Source organism: Salmo trutta, chromosome 8, assembly GCF_901001165.1.
Source record: "Salmo trutta chromosome 8, fSalTru1.1, whole genome shotgun sequence".
NCBI classification, from domain to species: Eukaryota; Metazoa; Chordata; class Actinopteri; order Salmoniformes; family Salmonidae; genus Salmo; species Salmo trutta.
The window spans coordinates 42899487-42921611 of NC_042964.1; the positions used below are offsets into that span (position 1 = coordinate 42899487).

A 22125-nucleotide genomic window follows, 5' to 3' on the forward strand; every position below is an offset into this window, starting at 1 on the left:
AAGACACACAGGCCTATCGAAGTTGAAAAGGGAGACTTTGTTCAGGTCAAGCTCATGAACATGGGCTGATTTCTATTGAAAAGCCAAAGGATATGAACAAAAAGGACAACAGCGAAGGGAAAATAAGACGCCAAGATGTCAAAGAAGTGATAAACATCCCTTCCTCAAACCTCAGCCTATATTTCCTGTCATCCTATAGGCTGGAGAGAGCAGCAGACCTTGATAGTGTTCCATTGGCCCTTTACCCAATGGGAGGCAACTGGCTAGGTGTTAGTCATCAACTCAGCAGAGGAGGGTATTTAACCGGGGGGAGAGCGAGCTAGCTAGTTCACATGGGACTGGGGGCACTCTAGAGGCAGCAGTCAGTGAACAATATGAGCAAGTCATTTTTTCCCCTGCCAGAGACACTCACCACTCAGAGAGCCCAGAAAGTATGAGGAATCAATTGAATCAATAGCTGCTGCTTGTTATTCATTCAGGACAACCCACTGGGCTCCAGGCTCAGACACAGCTGGAGGGGGGGCTTTGCTGCTGCTGACAGTTTGACAAAGACACAAGCAATACTCAAGTCATTAAGATGGAGGGCATGGCTGTATACAAAGCAACTAGTATGGATCGCAGCCTCGCAGGTAAGTGGGTGCACAGACGTGTAAAGCTGTACACAAAGGAACTAATATAGATTACAGTTAAGTGTGTGCACCGCTCAGAAGTGTCCGTTCTAAGAGCAGAGTCAATGAGTGTTTTTCTATTTGAAAGACTGACTGAAAAGTTGACAATACCTGCAGGAAACAAAATCAATGTATTACCACACAAAGAGAAGAATAATTAAGATTTTTTATTTCAGTTTTCCCCTCACAACAATGCCAGAGAGGAAGCGTTTTGTATTTTGTTTCAATTGCATTGTAATTATTTGAAAGCAACCAAAAGAGGAAGGCAGCCATTTTGGAGAATGTAGCAGTAGAAGCAGTTCTGACATGCAGCAGAGCCGGCAGCTTGATCAAACCCAGAGAGCGAGAGGACGATCATTTCCCCGATCCACAGTTTGAACCCTAAACCCCTGTATATCCCTCTGTTCAGAGCCCACCCACCAAATTCATCTAATACAAAACACACTGCGGCAACAAAGGATTGCAGATCTGAACACGTTCAAAACTCACTCAAAAGGGAAAAACATTATGCAATTCTAAATTGCATAATGGTCAATGTTGACATAATGCCATCACTACACAGCAATCTTTTAACAGATTAATCAATTATTTATTTTTTTACATACATTTTTTGTAATAGCCAACATGGTGATTGGTCAAGGGGGTATTTACGCTATTATATGTTAGAGTAACCTTGGTCATTAATGTTTAGTGTGATATGTTATCAGTAGAGGGTTACATAGAGAGTGGGTAACCAATATTATTAGCGACCTAAACAGGACCTACCCTCTCATACAGTACAAACCCACCTAGTTGAAGCACTGAACAGTTAGCCAGTCAGGTCTACAGAGAAGAGCTACAGTACACAGCCAGGGGAAAGAGGAGGCCATCTAACTGGGCTAATAGAATATCTTTACAACCGTTCTCCATCTAGCACAACTGATGTCAGGAAGATGAATAGAACCAAGTGGTCTTACAATACTGAAAACGGCCAACAAAAACTAACACTATTGAATGTCTCCGGTTTTTTCCTGCCAACATCTTTGTGAAAGGAGTGCACACAGGACTTGAGAGCGATCATATTTAAGTGTTAAGCTCGATTCATTTTTACATTGCATCCTTGTGTGTTCAGGGAGGGTCCAAGTTGGTGTTTTTCCCCTCAGTGTTTGGTCCCTAAGGGAGACATGATTGACAAGTCCATCCATTCAATGGTTACTTAAGAGGCAAGAAGAGAGAATCCCTACAACTTAAAAAATAAAACAAAAAAGGGAAAAAACAAAAACCGCAAACAGACAAAGCAGTGCTAAAGAGAGAGGTCCGGGGAAGGGGTGTGTCCATCTTGTCTGTCTGGGGGACCACTGCTGCAGCCGCCTGTCCGTCCCTTCTAGGCTCCCGTCTCACTTGAGGAGAGCCTTGATGGCGTCAGTCTCGGCTGCTTCGAAGGCGCTCTGTCCGTCTGGTCCTTTCTGCTCCTTGTCGGCTCCCTGGGGGGGGGGGGGGGGAGGGGGGGGACATGACAGGGAGACATTATGATCAGTGTGAACCCTCTCTCTCAAAGTGAACTACAAGCCGAGGTTAGAATCAGTGTTCAGCCTACACCCCCCCCCCCCCTCCATCAGGCCCTCTACCCAAGGCCAGGTTCAGCCCATCAGTAATGCTCTGTGAGAGTGGGCCAAACTGCCTGTCCCCCTCAACCCACTCTGTGATGTAGTCTCTCTCACCCTAAGTGCATTCCAAAAGGACCGGCAAGGCACTGCGCAGAATCACTGATTAACTAATCAACAAGCATCCCAAACTACTACTCATTATAGGTTCAAGATGAGCAAAGCTGTGCAGTGCCCTGGCCGACTCCCTCTAACCCAATGTTTCTCTTCATCCCTCACACACAGTTTTTGAACAAGACAGTGAAGGTGAATGGGGGTGAAGGGAATGCAGCAAGGGTTGCAAATAACGGACAAAGTGGGATAAAACTTACTAGAAGACAAGTTGACGAGTGATCGAGCATTACCAGACCAACGACTTTAATGGAAAACTTTAGCCTCTTAGCGGGGGCTTATGGAGCCCGGGCAGAGAACACGCCATTGTCGAGTGGAGAAGCCTGACCCACTTTGAGTGCCAGGCAGAAAGTATGTATGTTTGTGCTGCCAAAAGGGGCATGGGAGCGGGGCTCGGCCTATAGGGATTAAACAGGACTGGTGGATACACTCTTAAATCGAGGTCTAACATTGGGGGAAACGTTACATTTAAGAGTTTACCTGCATCTAGCAACACAGTTTACAGTGTTCTGATGCAACTTTGTGAAAAGTTATATTATTTTATTTACAATGACGTCCTGGCTTAATGAGATTGTATGGGTTTCAATATTCATAACAGGACCAAACTATCACTAAATAAATGTGGTAACATGGTTAAACAAACCAGCAATCTGCAGGAGCGAGCGAGAGAGAGAGCAGGAGCGAACGAGCAGGAGCGAGCGAGAGAGAGAGCAGGAGCGAGCGAGCAGGAGCGAGCGAGAGAGAGAGCAGGAGCGAGCGAGCAGGAGCGAGCGAGCAGGAGCGAGCGAGCAGGAGCGAGCGAGCAGGAGCGAGAGAGAGAGCGAGCAGGAGCGAGAGAGAGAGCGAGCAGGAGCGAGAGAGAGAGAGAGCAGGAGCGAGAGAGAGAGAGAGCAGGAGCGAGAGAGAGCGCGAGCAGGAGCGAGAGAGAGAGCGAGCAGGAGCGAGAGAGAGCGCGAGCAGGAGCGAGAGAGAGAGCGAGCAGGAGCGAGACCTCAACAGCTGTAGTTGGATGGTGTGTTAGTGAGGCATCTTGTGACCAAGCCTGGTGTTCTCCATGATCATCGTGTTCTCAGCTCTAGCGGGCTGACGGCAAAGAGAACAAGGAGGAAGAGGAGGCAGCCCTCTAGCTCAGGGGAAGTCACTAGCTAGCAGCTGGTACCGGTGGAGGAGGACCGAGACGTAGCAGTACTCCACAGGCCTCATTTACACAACAGCACCACTTCACCCCGACGCTCACCTCAACAAGACTCCTAGTCAACACAGCCTGGGAGAAGGCTGCTACCTAGCCGACTACCTACAGGAGCCTTCCAGCACCATATAATGAGCATTCCCTGACTCATTATATAACTGGAGCGAGCTAGCTGTATTATCCAGTGAAGACCAACTCGTGTTGTCGTATAACGACACGGCTTCTCACTCTCCCTGGGCTCTACTGAGAGGGGGGGAGAAAACAACTGCAGACTTGAGGGACGTGGACGAGGCGATCTACCATGGACATCCACCGGTCTCCACTTAGAATAATGAGCTAGTCTAAAATGGGAGTAATGATGGTAGCCAGTAAACACTGATGGTCCAAAACATCCAGCCAGGAGGAGATTGAGGCTGCAACTATTTTTAGTGTATTTAACTAGGCAAGTCAGTTAAGAACACATTCTTATTTACAATGACTGCCTACCCCGGACGATGCTGGGCCAATTGTGTGCCGCCCAATCACGGCCGGATGTGATACAGCCTTAGCTAAGTGAGATGTAGGCTGAGATGTAGGCCAGTCACAGCATCCTGGAGTGACAGAGCCAAAGACCACAGTGTGTGTGTGTGTGTGTGTGTGTGTGTGTGTGTGTGTGTGTGTGTGTGTGTGTGTGCATGTGCAGTAAGTAGTAATAAGGGTTATGCAAGTCTGCCTCTTGGCCGAGGTGTCCATTAAGTCTTCATTATGCCATTATTGAGTGGAAAGGAGAGACTGCCCATGCATAATCTATCAGGCCCTGAGATCTCCTCCCCTCAGGAATGGTTATAAGATGTGATGCTTACAGGAGTCCATCGACCCGCCCGCTCCAGTCAAGCGGCCGCGGGGCCGTTCGCGGGGCATATTTTACATGGCCTTGAACGAGGGAGGAGAGGAAAGAAAGGAGAGATCGATATCTGTATGGGGATGGAGAAACAGACTTCTGTTGGCTGAACTGTGCTCAAAGAAGTGGAAAAAGATAGGACGGTTGTTTGACCAAAACACGATCAGGGGGCTGATGGCTGAAACAGGACGAGGAGGGTAAGATGGGACGCTGTACTACAAGACAACAGTGAGGGTAAGGGGGGGGACGCTGTACTGCAAGACAACAGTGAGGGTAAGGGGGGGACGCTGTACTACAAGACAACAGTGAGGGTAAGGGGGGGACGCTGTACTACAAGACAACAGTGAGGGTAAGGGGGGGTGCTGCTGTACTACAAGACAACAGTGAGGGTAAGGGGGGTGCGCTGCACTGCAAGACAACAGTGAGGGTAAGGGGGGGGATGCTGTACTGCAAGACAACAGTGAGGGTAAGGGGGGGGATGCTGTACTGCAAGACAACAGTGAGGGTAAGGGGGGGACGCTGTACTGCAAGACAACAGTGAGGGTAAGGGGGGGACGCTGTACTGCAAGACAACAGTGAGGGTAAGGGGGGGACGCTGTACTGCAAGACAACAGTGAGGGTAAGGGGGGGACGCTGTACTGCAAGACAACAGTGAGGGTAAGGGGGGGACGCTGTACTGCAAGACAACAGTGAGGGAAAGGGGGGGACGCTGTACTGCAAGACAACAGTGAGGGTAAGGGGGGGACGCTGTACTGCAAGACAACAGTGAGGGTAAGGGGGGGACGCTGTACTGCAAGACAACAGTGAGGGTAAGGGGGGACGCTGTACTGCAAGACAACAGTGAGGGTAAGGGGGGGACGCTGTACTGCAAGACAACAGTGAGGGTAAGGGGGGGACGCTGTACTGCAAGACAACAGTGAGGGTAAGGGAGGGACGCTGTACTGCAAGACAACAGTGAGGGTAAGGGAGGGACGCTGTACTGCAAGACAACAGTGAGGGTAAGGGGGGACGCTGTACTGCAAGACAACAGTGAGGGTAAGGGGGGACGCTGTACTGCAAGACAACAGTGAGGGTAAGGGGGGGACGCTGTACTGCAAGACAACAGTGAGGGTAAGGGGGGACGCTGTACTGCAAGACAACAGTGAGGGTAAGGGGGGACGCTGTACTGCAAGACAACAGTGAGGGTAAGGGGGGACGCTGTACTGCAAGACAACAGTGAGGGTAAGGGGGGACGCTGTACTGCAAGACAACAGTGAGGGTAAGGGGGGACGCTGTACTGCAAGACAACAGTGAGGGTAAGGGAGGGACGCTGTACTGCAAGACAACAGTGAGGGTAAGAGGGGGACGCTGTACTGCAAGACAACAGTGAGGGTAAGGGAGGGACGCTGTACTGCAAGACAACAGTGAGGGTAAGGGGGGTGCTGCTGTACTACAAGACAACAGTGAGGGTAAGGGAGGACGCTGTACTACAAGACAACAGTGAGGGTAAGGGGGGTGCTGCTGTACTACAAGACAACAGTGAGGGTAAGGGAGGACGCTGTACTGCAAGACAACAGTAAGGGTAAGGGGGGTGCGCTGCACTGCAAGACAACAGTGAGGGTAAGGGGGGTGCGCTGCACTGCAAGACAACAGTGAGGGTAAGGGGGGTGCGCTGCACTGCAAGACAACAGTGAGGGTAAGGGGGGGGGATGCTGTACTGCAAGACAACAGTGAGGGTAAGGGGGGGATGCTGTACTGCAAGACAACAGTGAGGGTAAGGGGGATGCTGTACTACAAGACAACAGTGAGGGTAAGGGGGGGTGCTGTACTGCAAGACAACAGTGAGGGTAAGGGGGGGATGCTGTACTGCAAGACAAACAGTGAGGGTAAGGGGGGATGCTGTACTGCAAGACAACAGTGAGGGTAAGGGGGGATGCTGTACTGCAAGACAACAGTGAGGGTAAGGGGGGTGCTGTACTGCAAGACAACAGTGAGGGTAAGGGGGGGGGTGCTGTAGTGTAACATTTAGCAGACGCTCTTATCCAGAGCCTCTCACAGCAGTGAGTACATTCATTTTCATACTTGTTCCCCGTGGGTATTGATCCCACAACCCTGGTGTTGCAAGCACAATGCTCTGCCAACTGAGCCACACGGGACCACTATAAGACTGGAAAATGCTGTACTAATATAAACCATTTCTGGCATCAATTGCCGAGCACATGAAAAAGTATCTTGGCTAGTTAGTCCCAAAAGCTAAACATCGTCCTGAAAGAAGAGAGAAGCTTAATAGCATCCCGACACAGTACGAGCATGTCTCACTCCCCCTAGTCGTCCTCCCTCCTAGCTAGCAACATGCCCGTAGTGGTGTGCTGAGGTCTACATTTAGACAGGGAGGAAATGGTAGTCTGTACAATCCTACTAACTCATTTCCTGTTACCCAGCCCACCCAGCCCACCCTTCATTCCAGTCTTAAATCCATCACGACACATTCTTCACTCTGCGGTACCCATACACAATCTCTCCCTGGCTTGCCTAGCACAGTGTAGACTGGGGCCTGATCAGGAGGATGTAACGTTACAGAATGTTTTTCTGTAGCTAGAAGCGTATGACGTAGAACAGATTGAACAGAGAACAGTGTGAGCTCTACTCATTCTATTTCTATCTGCAACGTTTCACATCACTGAATACAGCCCAGGTCTAATGCAGCTAGAAGACTAGGCTGAATAATATCATACTCCTGACCCAACGGCCATGGTCAACAGTATAAAAGTACCATGTATGTAGCAGAAAAGCTGTATAAAAAAAAAAAAATAATAATAATAATAATAATAATATATATATATTTTTTTTTTGTCCTCTGAGGGGGGCTGGCCGATGGGTTAATAAAAATAAAAGGGTGGGAGTTGTTAAGGGAGGTAGGGAGGGCTTCAGTGTTGATTCATAATTAACAAGCCTCGTGTTCTTCTGAAGCCATCTCTCTGGCCTGTAGTCAAGTCAGCAACTCTCCCTCCCTCAGCCTGCTGGCTGGTTAGGGTTAAATACAGGGTTATAACAGGACTTCGATAATGCAGGAACCTCCTGGGGGCAGTCAGAGTTCAGCTCCCATGATGCTCAGGGGCACACTTCCGAGACTATCAAGCATTTTGTCCAGAATGAATACTTGAGTTATCATGAATGATACATTCTTTTAGTGGTGGACTACTGATGCATTATTCGATTCCTCTGAATGTTTCTTAAAGCTGAATAAACGAGCGGACATGAATCAATGAGTAGATATTGAAGCACTGGCCTGCTGTTGTGCTTGATGTGTAATAACAGTGTGGGTAAAGGTAGCCAGAGAGAAAGTGCTTCAGAGCTCCAGTCCTGCTGGTGGTGCTGGTGCTTCTGGCTGAAATGAGACATCAGGCTGCTGTGGCGTGGAGCGTCAACTCACATCTCCTCACACTCCACTTTTGTTTTCATAACAATCGGTATTTTTGGACGCCGATTACATTGCACTCTACGAGGAGACTGTGTGGCAGGCTGACCACCTGTTACGCAAGTGCAAGGAGCCAAGGTAAGTTTATAGCTAGCATTAAACTTACCTTATAAAAAAACTATCTTAACATAATCACTAGTTAAACTAGTAATATCATCAACCATGTGTAGTTACCTAGCTTGTCCTGCATTGCATATAATCACTGCGGTGCCTGTTAATTTATCATCGAATCACAGCCTACTTTGCCAAACAGGTGATGATTTAACAAGCGCATTTGCACTGTGTTGCACCAATGTACCTAACCATAAACATCAATGCCTTTCTTAAAATCAATACACAAGTATATCTTTTTTTAAACATGCATATTTAGTTAGAGGAAATTCATGTTAGCAGGCAATATTAACCAGGGAAATTGTGTCACTTCTCTTGCGTTCTGTGTATGCAGCAGTTTGGGCCGTCTGGCTCGTTGCGAACTGTGTGAAGAACATTTCTTCCTAACAAAAACCGTAATTCATTTGCCAGAATTGTACATAATTATGACATAACATTGAAGGTTGTGCAATGTAACAGCAATATTTAGACTTTGGGATGCCACCCGTTCGATAAAATACAGAACAGTTCCGTATTTCACTGAAAGAATAAACGTTTTCAAAATGATAGTTTCCGGATTTGACCATATTAATGACCTAAGGCTCGTATTTCTGTGTGTTTATTATAATTAAGTCTATGATTTGATGTTTGATAGAGCAGTCTGACTGAGCGGTGGTGGGCAGCAGCAGGCTCGTAAGCATTCATTCAAACAGCACTTTCCTCCGTATGCCAGCAGCTCCTAGCAATGCTTGGTGCACAGCTCTGTTTATGACTTCAAGCCTATCAACTCCCGAGATTAGGCTGGCAATACTAAAGTGCCTATAAGAACATCCAATAGTCAAAGGTATATGAAATACAAATGGTAGAGAGAGAAATAGCCCTATAAATTGTTATAGTAACTACAACCTGAAACTTCTTAACTGGGAATATTGAAGACTCATGTTAAAAAGGAACCACCAGCTTTCATATGTTCTCATGTTCTGAGCAAGGAACTTAAACGTTAGCTTTTTTACATGGCACATATTGCACTTTTACTTTCTTCTCCAACACTTTGTTTTTGCATTATTTAAACCAAATGGAACAGGTTTCATTACTTATGAGACTAAATAGATTTTTATTTATGTATTAAGTTAGTGTTCATTCAGTATTGTTGTAATTGTCATTATTACATACAAAAAAAAGAATAATTCGGCCAATTAATTGGTATCAGCTTTTTTTTGGTCATCCAATAAATCAGTACCGGCGTAGAAGAAAAAAATAATCAGAATCGGTCGACCTCTAATCCATATGATATCTCGGTCTCTACATGCATGATGACTGTGTCCCCTCCCAGTAGTGTTGGTGCCGGGTGATTTACGTGTCGGGTCGTGTCCGTAGGATGCAAAGAGGGGCACCGCTTGGAGTTTGGACACAGGCGAGTGGTGGCGTGTTTTTTTGGCGGTCCCGTCGCGAGTAAGTCCCTTAACTGCTATGGCGCTGGCTCTCTCGGCGAGTGAGGCCGCCTACGCCACTCTCGGAGAAGCGCGGCACGGTGCTTTTGTATACCCCGCCTCATTTAGCCTGGCTGGGGCTGGGAGATGACCGATGCTTACCCACTGGAAATAGACTGTTGGTTTGACTGTTGGTTTATGAAAGTCATTTGTAATTGTACTGACATGTCGGCGCTCCCCAGATAGAGACCAGAGACATAAAAAAAAAAAACAATCACGAGGTAATGAAAGAAATAGCCATATTGTGCTTCTACCCTTTGTGTTGTGCAGCTACGAGTGAGGGAGAGAGGGGGACATCCATTTCACAGCAGTTTGGCATGTTTTCAGAGGGAGGCAGGGAGAGAGAAAGAGAGGAGAGTGAGGGAGAGAAAGAGGGAAGTGATATAAGCCTCCACAGGGCTTACCATTAGAGAACGGCGACATCTGTAATTTCTATGTGGCTGCACCACAGGTACCTCACTGAGCCGGCACACCAGGATAACAGATAGCAGCAGGGAAACGTGAGCTGAATGAAAACTAACACCACACAGTGAGTGACTGACTACTCCACAAGGCAGTGCCCAAATCATGTCCTGTATGTACACAGTTCTGCATCAAACAAATATGGTCTAAATCACTGCTCTACGACTGCACTGTGTAGTTACTGTGTACTAGGAATAAGATTATTTAATAATTTGACAAAGATCAACCTCTCAAAGAATACATCAATCTACTTGTATGAATCCAAAATGGCCCCATTACAGGACTGTAAAAGCAGCTCCTTGGTGTTCAGGAAAAGTGTTGGCTCCTCACTACAGCAGTGGGTAACTGCCAGGACTGAGGTGTCACATTCAGCCATCGTATCATCTGTGTTCCAGAGCTGAGTGAGAGGTGTGTGTGTGTGTGTGTGTGTGTGTGTGTGTGTGTGGAGCTAGCTAGTGGGAGAGTAACAAACAGCAGCAGTGCTGTGTGATGAAGTGTGGGAACATTCTAGCTGCCTCCACACAGAACAGAAGGTTTGGGCAGGCAGGACCAGACTGTCACTGAACATTCAGCCTTTATTGTAGTCCTTTGTCATACAGGAGTTACCTCATCAGCAGTTACACATCCCACAGAACTTCGAACACAGAAATGACTGACGAGTGTAGACAGCTCTGTGCATGCGTGTGCGCACGCGAGTGTGGCGTTACCTTTTCTAGCAGGATTTTGACACAGGTGAGGTGGCCCTCGTACGTGGCAGAGAGAAGCGGAGTGATACCATGTTTGTCTGGGGCCTGTGAGAGATCAAAGAAAGTGAAAAAGGGAGTGAGCGGGTTTGTGCGTGGACAGGCGCCATCAGCAGACCAGTCGTCCCTAGCAGACCAGTCGTCCCTAGCAGACCAGTCGTCCCTAGCAGACCAGTCGTCCCTAGCAGACCAGTCGTCCCTGCCTCCAACACAAGGGCACTCTCGTTATCAGAGGCAATAACTCCGAGAGGGAGCCCTTTTATTTCTCTCCTTATCACGTCAATGAAATAGAGAGGAAACCCACTCTACCACTATTTATCTCCCCTGTTTCAGGAGCCCTGGCTAGGGCCCCTCACCTGAAGGGACTGGGGAAGAGAGACAGAGTTACACATTCTGTGGGTGTGTGTGTGTGTGTGTGTGTGTGTGGGGTGTTAGTGATACAAGACTAGAGGAAGCAAAATGGTGTAACAGCCAGACTGATGGATGTTGTAGTGAATGACAAGTGTGGTGGTGATCAGACCATGAGGCAGATAAGGGAGGTTGGGAGAGGCCATGGCTCTACAGACTGTGTGCAGTGAGAGTTAGGCCTAGTTAACAAGCATTCCAAATTCACACTGGTACAATGAAGGTCAGAACTTCCAGTTCTAGCAAGTATCGCCTGAACGGTCAACGTGTGTGTGTGTGTGTGTGTGTGTGTGTGTGTCTAAATATAATGTCTTGGGTCAGTGACACCCATAAGCACGTTCAGGCTTGTGGGGCAATATTGAGGGGCTAAGGGGACAGACCAAAGAGCTTCGAATAAGGTTAAGAATTTCTAATATTAATAGTTGCACACCGAGACTACCTAGAAAGATACTAGCGCAAAAATGTACAATACGGTCACCTTCCCTAACTTGTAAATGCCACAAGCATCACTCTACTCCATCCCATTGTAAAAGCAGATCGATTCCCTCCACTGCAGTGTGGTAATGGGTTGAGGCTCAGGGGAGCGTTCTGACAGACTATGTGGTCTGGCCAGTTAGACTGTGCTGCTCTCTGCCCACTGAGGGAAATGGGGGGGGGGGCTTCAGGAGAAAGACAAGTCCCTTATAAACGGAGGAATCCCCTTGGTCCAAACATAGAACTTAACCACTCTCTACATGTCTGAACAGAACGAGCAGTCTGAACAAAACGAGCAGTCTACAGTAGTCATGTCAGTCCGAGTCGTTACTACAGTATTTTATTACATTTTAGTCATTTTGTGGTTGACTATAGTAGAAGCTTTGTAGGAGTGGATTCAGAATAAGGGACTTGTTCTCTCTGGTACCATTAGGTCTATTCAATAAGCAAATTAATGCAAACACAGAATGGAAAATGCATCATTCCTTCCTCTTTGGGCATCAGTAATAACGGATCTCTCTAACGTGAGCAGATAGGTGACAGAGGGCTACTACCAAAGCCTTCTTCCATATCAGTACTAATAAAACGGAGAGGGACTGATATTAGAATACAGTTGTTAAATACTAACAATATAACAGCAGTAGGCCTATATTAAGAGCAGTATTCTAATAACTGTATAACAGCAGAAGGCCTATATTGACAGAAGTATTCTAATAAGTTAATAACAGCAGTAGGCCTATATTAACAGCAGTATTCTAATAACAGCAGTAGACCTATATTGACAGCAGTATTCTAATAACAGCAGTAGGCCTATATTGACAGCAGTGTTCTAATAACAGCAGTAGGCCTATATTGACAGCAGTATTCTAATAAGTGAATAACAGCAGTAGACCTATATTGACAGCAGTATTCTAATAACAGCAGTAGGCCTATATTGACAGCAGTGTTCTAATAACAGCAGTAGGCCTATATTGACAGCAGTATTCTAATAAGTGAATAACAGCAGTAGGCCTATATTGACAGCAGTATTCTAATAACTGTATAACAGCAGAAGGCCTATATTGACAGCAGTATTCTAATAACAGCAGTAGGCCTATATTGACAGCAGTATTCTAATAACAGCAGTAGGCCTATATTGACAGCAGTATTCTAATAACAGCAGTAGGCCTATATTGACATCAGTAGGCCTATATTGACAGCAGTATTCTAATAACAGCAGTAGCCCTATATTGACAGCAGTGTTCTAATAACAGCAGTAGCCCTATATTGACAGCAGTGTTCTAATAACAGCAGTAGCCCTATATTGACAGCAGTATTCTAATAACAGCAGTAGGCCTATATTGACATCAGTAGGCCTATATTGACAGCAGTATTCTAATAACAGCAGTAGGCCTATATTGACAGCAGTAGACCTATATTGACAGCAGTATTCTAATAACAGCAGTAGCCCTATATTGACAGCAGTATTCTAATAACAGCAGTAGGCCTATATTGACAGCAGTATTCTAATAACAGCAGTAGGCCTATATTGACAGCAGTGTTCTAATAACAGCAGTAGCCCTATATTGACAGCAGTATTCTAATAACAGCAGTAGGCCTATATTGACAGCAGTATTCTAATAACAGCAGTAGGCCTATATTGACAGCAGTGTTCTAATAACAGCAGTAGGCCTATATTGACAGCAGTATTCTAATAACAGCAGTAGGCCTATATTGACAGCAGTGTTCTAATAACAGCAGTAGGCCTATATTGACAGCAGTATTCTAATAACAGCAGTAGACCTATATTGACAGCAGTATTCCCACTAGCAGCTCTTACGTTGACATCTGCTCCCTTGGAGAGGAGGAACTCCAGCATCTCAGCCTGGCCACAGTCAGCAGCATAGTGCAGGGGCTTCCTGCCACCCTCCAGGGTCCTGTTCACATCCTCATCCTAATTAAACACAAAAAAAAAAAAAACTGTTGAGATATCACCTACACAACTTCCCCTCCTGTATCAAGACTTGTTCACCCGCTTGCTAAAAAGGAACAAACATTTACTGCATGGACATGCACACAGTTAATATAATCACATAATAGAAATCCTTTCTTGTGCCAGAAACACCCCTCAGTTCAAAACAGAGGCCGTCACACAAGACGCCTCTTCCCAGAGTCTCCCTGCTGCGGTATTGCGAGGCCTCAAAATGTCAAGCCTGTAGGCGAGAGGAAAGACAGGCTCTATAGCCCCTCCACAGTCCATTGTGTGGAGCGGTGGGGTAGTCCTGAAGAGACAATACTCATTACAGAGACCGGTCACTCAGACTGGGCAGCGTTGTCAGCGCCATGTCATACCATAGCACCTTTCTCATTAGCTGGCTATGTGGCCTGAGGAAAGAGAGGACTGGAATGTATTCACCTGCTAAGCAGCCTGCATAAAACCAACCCATTTGAATGACTTTCTATAGTACCTGGCTAGCTACAGGACAGAAATGGATTCCCAGACAGCAGCTCTATAGGTTATACATTAGCTAGGACCTACGGTGTACCCATGAACATGAAGCAGAACCTACTCTGAGCTTGTGTGACAGAGAGACATATCTTATTACAGGAAGCAAGAGTGTGATGGAGAGACTAGAGCTGGGGTTGAGAGGGCATGGCCATCCTTCGTCTGTGTTGGTCACCAGCAGATTTGATAAGACTCCGTTTATTTCACTTTAAAAATGTATGCCAAACAAAAACCATTGATTTCAAAGTTTAACAAAATCATACAGCTATATGCACAATGACAACTTTGAACAATTCCCACAGTAAATACATTTTTTTTAAAGTACAGTAAAATCTCTGTTTAATGCAGTTAATTGTTAAGAGTAGATAAGTCCTTGCGCATAGAGTTGTATGGTTTGCTAAACTTTGAAGTCAATGGTTTTTGTTTGAGTCTCCGCATAATTCCATTACCGCGTAACTGCCCTAAGGCAACAAGCCTATCGGGAGATGAGTCAGGGTCTGGGCTCGTCTTTAGCTGTTCCGGCCGGGTGTGATAATCAATCTGGCTCAGTAAAGGTTACAGCCAGGCTTTGGGTAATGCTAGCACCACTCACCTGCTCTCAATAGCTTAGGCTAGACAGCACAGTGATCCAATGGATGCCCTTGCTGCAATTCATTGGATTTCTGAAGCTTGATAGGCTACATTTACCCGAGTTATGGAGACCTATGGTCCATCCATGTGTTGTAATCAGAGTTTACACGTTCCTCTCTACTCTCCCGTGAGTTAGGCTAATGTAGCCTGGTGAGAAAGGTTCCTATTGGATAAACTGAGACAGCAGCTGCAGACACTAGTTGCCCTTCCTGCAGTTCAAATATGAATACATATGAATGACAAACATAACGGCATAACCAGACAGTGATGTGTAGTCAAACTGCTATCCTGTCACTAGCTGTATGATAGATATTTCTATCAATCTCCCACAGAGGCCCATCTCTGGCATGCTCACCTGTGTCACCATTCCCCTGAAGGTCAAGGAAAACAGTGGGAAACAGATTCCACGCCTTCATTTTACACCCAAGCCAACTGAATCCATTAGGCATGATGGTATTTCCTCCAGGAGCTGGGTAATATGGGGTCAATTTAAATGGTTTCATTCGGGTTGAGGAATAAGGGAAACCAGTGGATCACAGTCTAATATCCACATGTACAGTATGAAGTGTCTAGGAGCTGCCTGCTTTTGAAAAATCTTTGGCAACGGGCGTAAAAACCCATCTCCGCAACTGATTGGCCCAGATCTGAAACATTTCCATCCTATTGCAATTTAATTGTAATCCGGGATTACTGGCTAGGTTTACACAGGCAGCCAAATTCTGATATTTCGGTCAATTAGTGGCAAAACATCTGATTGGCCAAAAGACTAATTAGCATAAAAAGATCAGAATTGGGTTGCCCGTGTAAACGCAGCCTTTAAGATCAATATGAGTAATGCAGCAACTCAGTGCATTGGTAATGTTCTTGCTTGCCAAAAATCAGTAAAGACTTTTGAAATAGCTGTACCTCTGACTTTGATTAGACTCCATCACCAAAAGCTGAAAGGAAAGCAGAGCCTAAATACAGTCCACCCTAATTGTTATGGCGAGGCTATGTCACAGAAGTTAACTAATCAAATGGTAGGTCTATAAAGAACAGAGGTCTGATTGTCAAGCCTACTGTCTAAACAAAATGCATAAAAAGACATGTTGCTTTTACACAGGAGCTCTACAGGACTAACGATTCATCAGTGTGGTTCAGCTTTCAACAAGAGTTAGCCCACAGCTATTTTAAAGGTGTTCAACCTACACCAGACTGGCTAAACCTCAAACCACAAGCCATGTTTCAGTATTATTTTCAGGTACTTCACAGAAAGATTCAAGGGGGGAGTATTCAGACCCCTTCGCCTTTGTTACGTTACAGCCTCATTCTACCGCATAATGACAAAGTGAAAATAGGGTTAGAAATGTTTGCAAATGTATTAGAATAAAAAAAACATCAATACCTTATTTACATATGTATTCAGACCCTTTACTATGAGACTCAAAATTGAGCTGAAGTGCATCCTGTTTCTATTGATTGGACATGATTTGGAAAGGCACACACCCATCTAAGGTCCCACAGTTGACAGTGCATGTCAGAGAAAAAAAAACAAGCCATGAGGTCAAAGGAAATAGTCAACAAAGCTCCTAGACAGGATTGTGTCAAGGCACAGATATGGTGAAGGGTACCAAAAGATTTCTACAGCATTGAAGCTCCACAAGAACAGCGGCCTCCATCATTCTTGAAATTGAATTAGTTTGGAACCACCCAAGACTATTGCTAGAGCTGGCCCGCCCGGCCAAACTGAGCAATCGGAGAAGGGCCTTGGTCAGGGAGGTGGCCAAGAACCTGATGGTCACTGACAGAGCTCCAGAGTTCCTCTGCAGAAATGGGAGGACCTTCCAGAAGGACAACCATCTCTGCAGCACTCCAATCAGGCCTTTATGGTAGTGGCCAAACGGAAGCCGCTTTTCAGTAAAAGGCACATGATAGCCCTAAAGAACTCTCAGACCATGAAAAACAAGATTCTCTGGTCTGATGAAACCAAGATTGTACTCTTCGGGACAAGTCTCAACTTCCTTGAGTGGCCCAGCCAGAGCTTGGACTTCAACCCGATCGAACATCTCTGGAGAGGCCTGAAAATAGCTGTGCAGCAACGTTCCCCATCCAACCTGACAGAGCTTGGAGATGATCTGCAGAGAAGAATGTGAGAAACTCCCAAAATACAGGCGTGCCAAGCTTGTAGAGTCATACCCTAGACTCAAGACTGTAATCGCTGCCAAAGGTGCTTCAACAAAGTACTGAGTAAAGGGTCTGAATACTTATGCAAATGTCAACATTCTTGGTTTTTAATACATTTGCAAAAATGCCTAAAAACCTGTTTTTGCCTTGTCGTTATGGGGTGTTGTGTGTAGATTGTTGAGGGACTTTAAAAAAAAAAAACAATTTTAGATTTAGGCTGAAATGTAACAAAATGTGGAAAAAGTCGAGGGGTCTGAGTACTTTCCAAATGCACTGCGTGTGCCTGGAATGTAGGCCTACAGAGAATGCAACATTGGTGATAAAATCTATTTCAAGGAGATGCCTACAAAACGACTGCCACCATTAAAGTGTTCTTAAAATATGACTGATTCAAGTTTGAGTCTCTTTTATGTCTAGAATTTGACTAAAATAAGTGTCTAAAGATGACCAGTTTACAGACCAATAGCTAATGTTTCACTGCTCTAAAAATGGCACAGGTGTGGCCTGAAAATTAATGACACTCAGTCAGTATGGAAGCTGAATGTTAAGATTTCCCGGAACATCCTCATTCAAAGCAGAGCGCAAACAAGTAGTATGATTAGGCCTACTTCATGTTTTCAACAGCATGAAGTTAACAAGCTAGCCACAAAGCCCGGAGACACCCGCACACTTCACACTAGCTAACTGTCACAACATGGGCCTGTGGATTTGGCTATAGCTAGTTAGGCTGCTTGTGAAAACCAACCAAGACTGATTCTCAAGCAGGAGCCAACTATCTAGCTAAGTAAGTAGTTAACGTTAGCTAGGTACTTGACCATATGTATGCGTGTCTGCAGAAAGATAGTCATTCATTAGGCAATAGCAAACAGACACACACCGACACACTGTGATTGAATCAGATTACAACAAGTTGTTGCAGTAGCTAGCTAGCCATTTCTGTTTAGCATGGTAGTTTGTTAACGCTAGCTATCTAACAATCTCCCCAATCTAGCTACCGATTGTTTTACAAACGTTTGTAAAAGCAAACCTTCTAGCTAGCTAACTACAGTGAGCTGGTGATAGGTGAACGGATAGTTAGCTAATGTATGTACGCTAAGCTAGCTATGAAAGTTAGCTACCTAGCTAGCTAACCTTGCAAAGCCATGGCTACTTAACGTTTGCTAGCTATACAGACAAAACATAGCTAGCTAGCGCACTTAGCTGGCTGATTTGCGAGTAAGATAGCTACAGTATATCGTACCTTCATTAAGGTCTTAACCTCGTCAAGGTCTCCATTTTTCAAGGCCCACATCAATTCTTTATCCCCCATTTTCTTGTGTTCAAAGAGTTCACTGCGGCTTTCCTGGTGAAAAAGGCAGCTGTCAAACTTCTCTCAAGGCAAGCAATTCTTGACAGATCACTCCGTAGTCAAGGGAAAGCGGCTATAAAATTTGCAGCGTTACAGGAATTAAACAATTTGCTAAATTGAACACCTGGTACTTCTAGAGTGCAGGCAATTGTTAAAAAATAAAGTTTCAAAGAAAGGACAGCAGAGGAGGGGTCCGCCTTTCTCTCATGAAGCGTTTCCGATGCCGCACACCCGGAAGTTAACCTTTCCTTCATGCCCGAAATAGAAAACACAAAGTCAAAATTGGCTAGGTCTGAACAATTCACTTTTTTAAAAATGTAAGTTTAGGCTTAGTCATAATGTTAGCAGTGTGGTTAAGGTTAGGTTCAAGGTTAGGTTTAAAATCACATTTTAAGAATATAAATTGTAGAAATGGGCGGGGTTTATGCATTTGTGGCTGTGGTAACTAGTGACGACAGAGCTCTTCTTCGTGTGAATTTCCGCCTGATGAGACTATTTTTGAGTATTCCAGCCTTTCTCAGTTCTGAATTTGACAAATATATATATATATATATAGAAATATTAATGGTAAAATAACATTTCCACCACCCTCTAACCCTGCACCTATAAAATCAATACACACCCCTTATCCCACAACTTTTCTACAACTGTTCTTACTCCTGGCTTCTAGCTTGGGTGGATGGGACTCCTTTCAAGATCTCCTGTAACTATTCTGCAGTAAAATCATTCACTCCTAATAACTTTTCTGCTGCTGCTACTACTTGCTGCTACTACTACTTTTATCTTCTGCGACTTCGGTTCCTTTTCATCTGTGCTGTACAGTTAATTACCATAGCGATGAATGCCAAGAAACCAACCTTGCTAAAACACAAACTATTTCAGGACACTCATTCCTGCCCTACAACTTACTGGTATTCTCTCATGATTCCTTACCCTTTGCCCATCATCCTCTACTTTCCTCACTGCCTCAGCATTTGTCACTTTTTGCACTGCTCAAACCCTTGGAACCTCAACCTGTTTCACTCGCACATGATCCCCAGCAATATGGACTCCCCCAACATTGCAACACACTACTTTTTCCTCCGAAACTACACACTCCTTTGTCCCATGCCCTCCTGCACACTTCCCACACCTCGGAATGTCCCTCCCACACACTGCTGCAACATGACCATAACCTTGGCACCCACAAACGCTCTCACGGGATAACTAACATATCCCAGCATGACTTTATCAGGCAAACACTCAATATCAAGGATAGACAGGGTCTCCTCAGATACCAGGGATCTTCAACTTCAGTTGATCCATCTCCACACTCAAAGCCACCTTGGTAGTCACTAACTTCAGTGGTGCTCTGCTCTGGAGAGCATAGCTAGACACAGCTCCTGTCTTTTTATTTATTTTAATTTAACCTTGTTTTAACGAGGCAGGTCAGTTAAGAACAAGTTCTTATTTACAATGACGGCCTACCCCAACCCGGATGATGCTGGGTCAATTGTGCCCTATGGGACTCCCAATCATGGCCAGTTGTGATACAACCTGGATTCGAACCAGGGTCTGTAGTGACGCCTCTAGCACTGCGATACAGTGCCTTAGACCGCTGCGCCACTCGGGAGCAACAAGGCGCTTGACACATAGTGTCCACTCCCTCTGGGTGGAAGACACACAGAAAATCAATATAAGTCCACTTCTGGATACTTTGACTGAGTTAACAACACCCAACTCCCCCTTCCAACGAGCCTGATACCACAAATGGGTCAGCCAAAAGACATGACTCTACTTTCTCCGCGAAACGAACTCCCACTGGGCCAGAGTCATCTCAGGCATGTCCCTGCTCATTGAGGTGAGGTGAGGAAGCCTTCACCACAAGTTCTTCCTCTTCACTTCTGTAGGATTCGATTTCTTTACTTCCACATTCCTACTCCATATCAAGGTTTTCAGGAGAGGAACATGTAACTCTCTCTCCTGTTGTTGACTCATAGGAGAAAGTACTCAGTTTATATTTCGCAAATGTTGGTTTGTACGGTTTGTTCTTAGCGCCATTTTTTTCTCCCTCATGTCATCCTTCCGTCTCCCAGATCTCAGATCAGTGGCAGTTAACCTTTTCACACTACTCAAACGTCCATGGTTTAAGCAAAACTGATCTTATATCAGCGCTTAGACAAAACTCCATGGTATACTATTTTATTCTATACTGGTGAAGTATTAGAGATGGTTTTTAATATTTTGATTTATTGTTAAGATGCAGTAGTATGCATGCAATTTTACAAAATAACAAAAGGTTACAAAAAATGGCTACCACTGAGTGGGTAACAAATTTTAGTAATTAAGCCATTGCTGAATTTTATTGTATTTATTTATTTAACCTTGATTTAACCAGGTAGGCCAGTTAATAACAAGTTCTCATTTACAACTGCAATCTGGCCAAGATAAAGCAAAGCAGTGCGACAAAAATAACACAGTTACACATAAACAAACGTAAAGCAAATAACACAATAGAAAAGTCTATATACAGTGTGTGCAAATGAAGTAACATTTGGGAGGTAAGGCAATAAATAGGCCGTAGTGACGAAATAATAAAAAATTTGCAAATAAACACTGGAGTGATAGATGTGCAGAAGATGAATGTGCAAGTAGAGATACTGGGGTGCAAAGGAGAAAAAAATAAATAAATAAATAACGATATGGGGATGAGGTAGTTGGATGGGCTATTTACAGATGGGCTATGTACAGGTGCAAGGATCTGTAAGCTGCTCTGATAGCTGATGTGTAAAGTTAGTGAGGGAGATATGAGTCTCCAGCTTCAGTGATTTTTGCAATACGTTCCAGTCATTGGCAGCAGAGAACTGTGGCCAAAGGAGGAATTGGCTTTGGGGGTGACCAATGAAATATACCTGCTGGAGCGCGTGCTACGGGTCGGTGCTGCTATGTTGAACAGTGAACTGAGATAACGCGGGGCTTTACCTAGCAAGGACTTATAGATGACCTGGAGCCAGTGGGTTTGGCGATGAATATGAAGCGAGGGCCAGCCAACGAGAGCGTACAGGTCGCAGTGGTGGGTAGTATATGGGGCTTTGGTGACGAAACGGATGGCACTGTGTTAGACTGCATCCAATTTGCTGAGTAGAGTGTTGGAGGCTATTTTGTAAATGACATCGCCGAAGTCAGGGATCGGTAGGATATTCAGTTTTACAAGGGTATGTTTGGCAGCATGAGTGAAGGAGGCTTTGTTGCGAAATAGGAAGCCGATTCTAGATTTAATTTTGGATTGGAGATGCTTAATATGAGTTTTGAAGGAGAGTTTACAGTCTAACCAGACACCTAGGTATTTGTAGTTGTCCACAAATTCTAAGTCAGAACCGTCCAGAGTAGTGATGCTAGGCGGGCGGGCAGGTGCGGGCAGCGATTGGTTGAAGAGCATGCATTTAGTTTTACTTGAATTTAAGAGCAGTTGGAGGCCACCGAAGGAGAGTTGTATGACATTGAAGCTCGTCTGGAGGTTAGTTAACACAGTGTCCAAAGAAGGGCCAGAGGTATACAGAATGGTGTCGTCTGCATAGAGGTGGATCAGATAATCACCAGCCACAAAAGCGACATCATTGATGTATACAGAGAAAAGAGTCGGCCCGAGAATTGAACCCTGTGGCACCCCCATAGAGACTGTCAGAGGTCCGGACAACAGGCCCTCCGATTTGACATACTGAACTCTATCTGAGAGGTAGTTGGTGAACCAGGCGAGGCAGTCATTTGATAAACCAAGGCTGTTGATTCTGCCAATAAGAATGCAGTGATTGACAGAGTCGAAAGCCTTGGCCAGGTCAATGAATATGGCTGCACAGTATTGTCTTTTGTCGATGGCGATTATTATATCATTTAGGATCTTGAGCGTG

The 22125-nt window shown here is 45.2% G+C and overlaps 1 protein-coding gene across 1 annotated transcript; it reads right to left on the reverse strand.

Annotated features, from left to right (window-relative positions):
* Positions 1 to 816: 816 nt before the first annotated feature.
* On the reverse strand, positions 817 to 18479 carry LOC115199011 (myotrophin-like). The gene is made up of 4 exons (XM_029761494.1): positions 18131 to 18479; positions 13432 to 13545; positions 10698 to 10781; positions 817 to 2131 (listed from the first exon to the last, which is right to left on the reverse strand). Exons 1-4 carry the CDS (start codon positions 18197 to 18199, stop codon positions 2045 to 2047), a joined length of 354 nt encoding a protein of 117 aa, XP_029617354.1. The 5' UTR covers positions 18200 to 18479; the 3' UTR covers positions 817 to 2044.
* Positions 18480 to 22125: the final 3646 nt, after the last annotated feature.

Excerpts from the sequence above, each read along its gene's own strand:
- LOC115199011 (XM_029761494.1), bottom strand. The coding sequence starts at position 18,199 with ATGGGGGATAAAGAATTGATGTGGGCCTTGAAAAATGGAGACCTTGAC. Across the intron at positions 10,782-13,431 it reads CCAAGGGAGCAGATGTCAAC|GCCCCAGACAAACATGGTAT; the intron begins GTAAGAGCTGCT and ends GATCTCTCACAG. Across the intron at positions 2,132-10,697 it reads TCAAAATCCTGCTAGAAAAG|GGAGCCGACAAGGAGCAGAA; the intron begins GTAACGCCACAC and ends CCCCCCCCCCAG.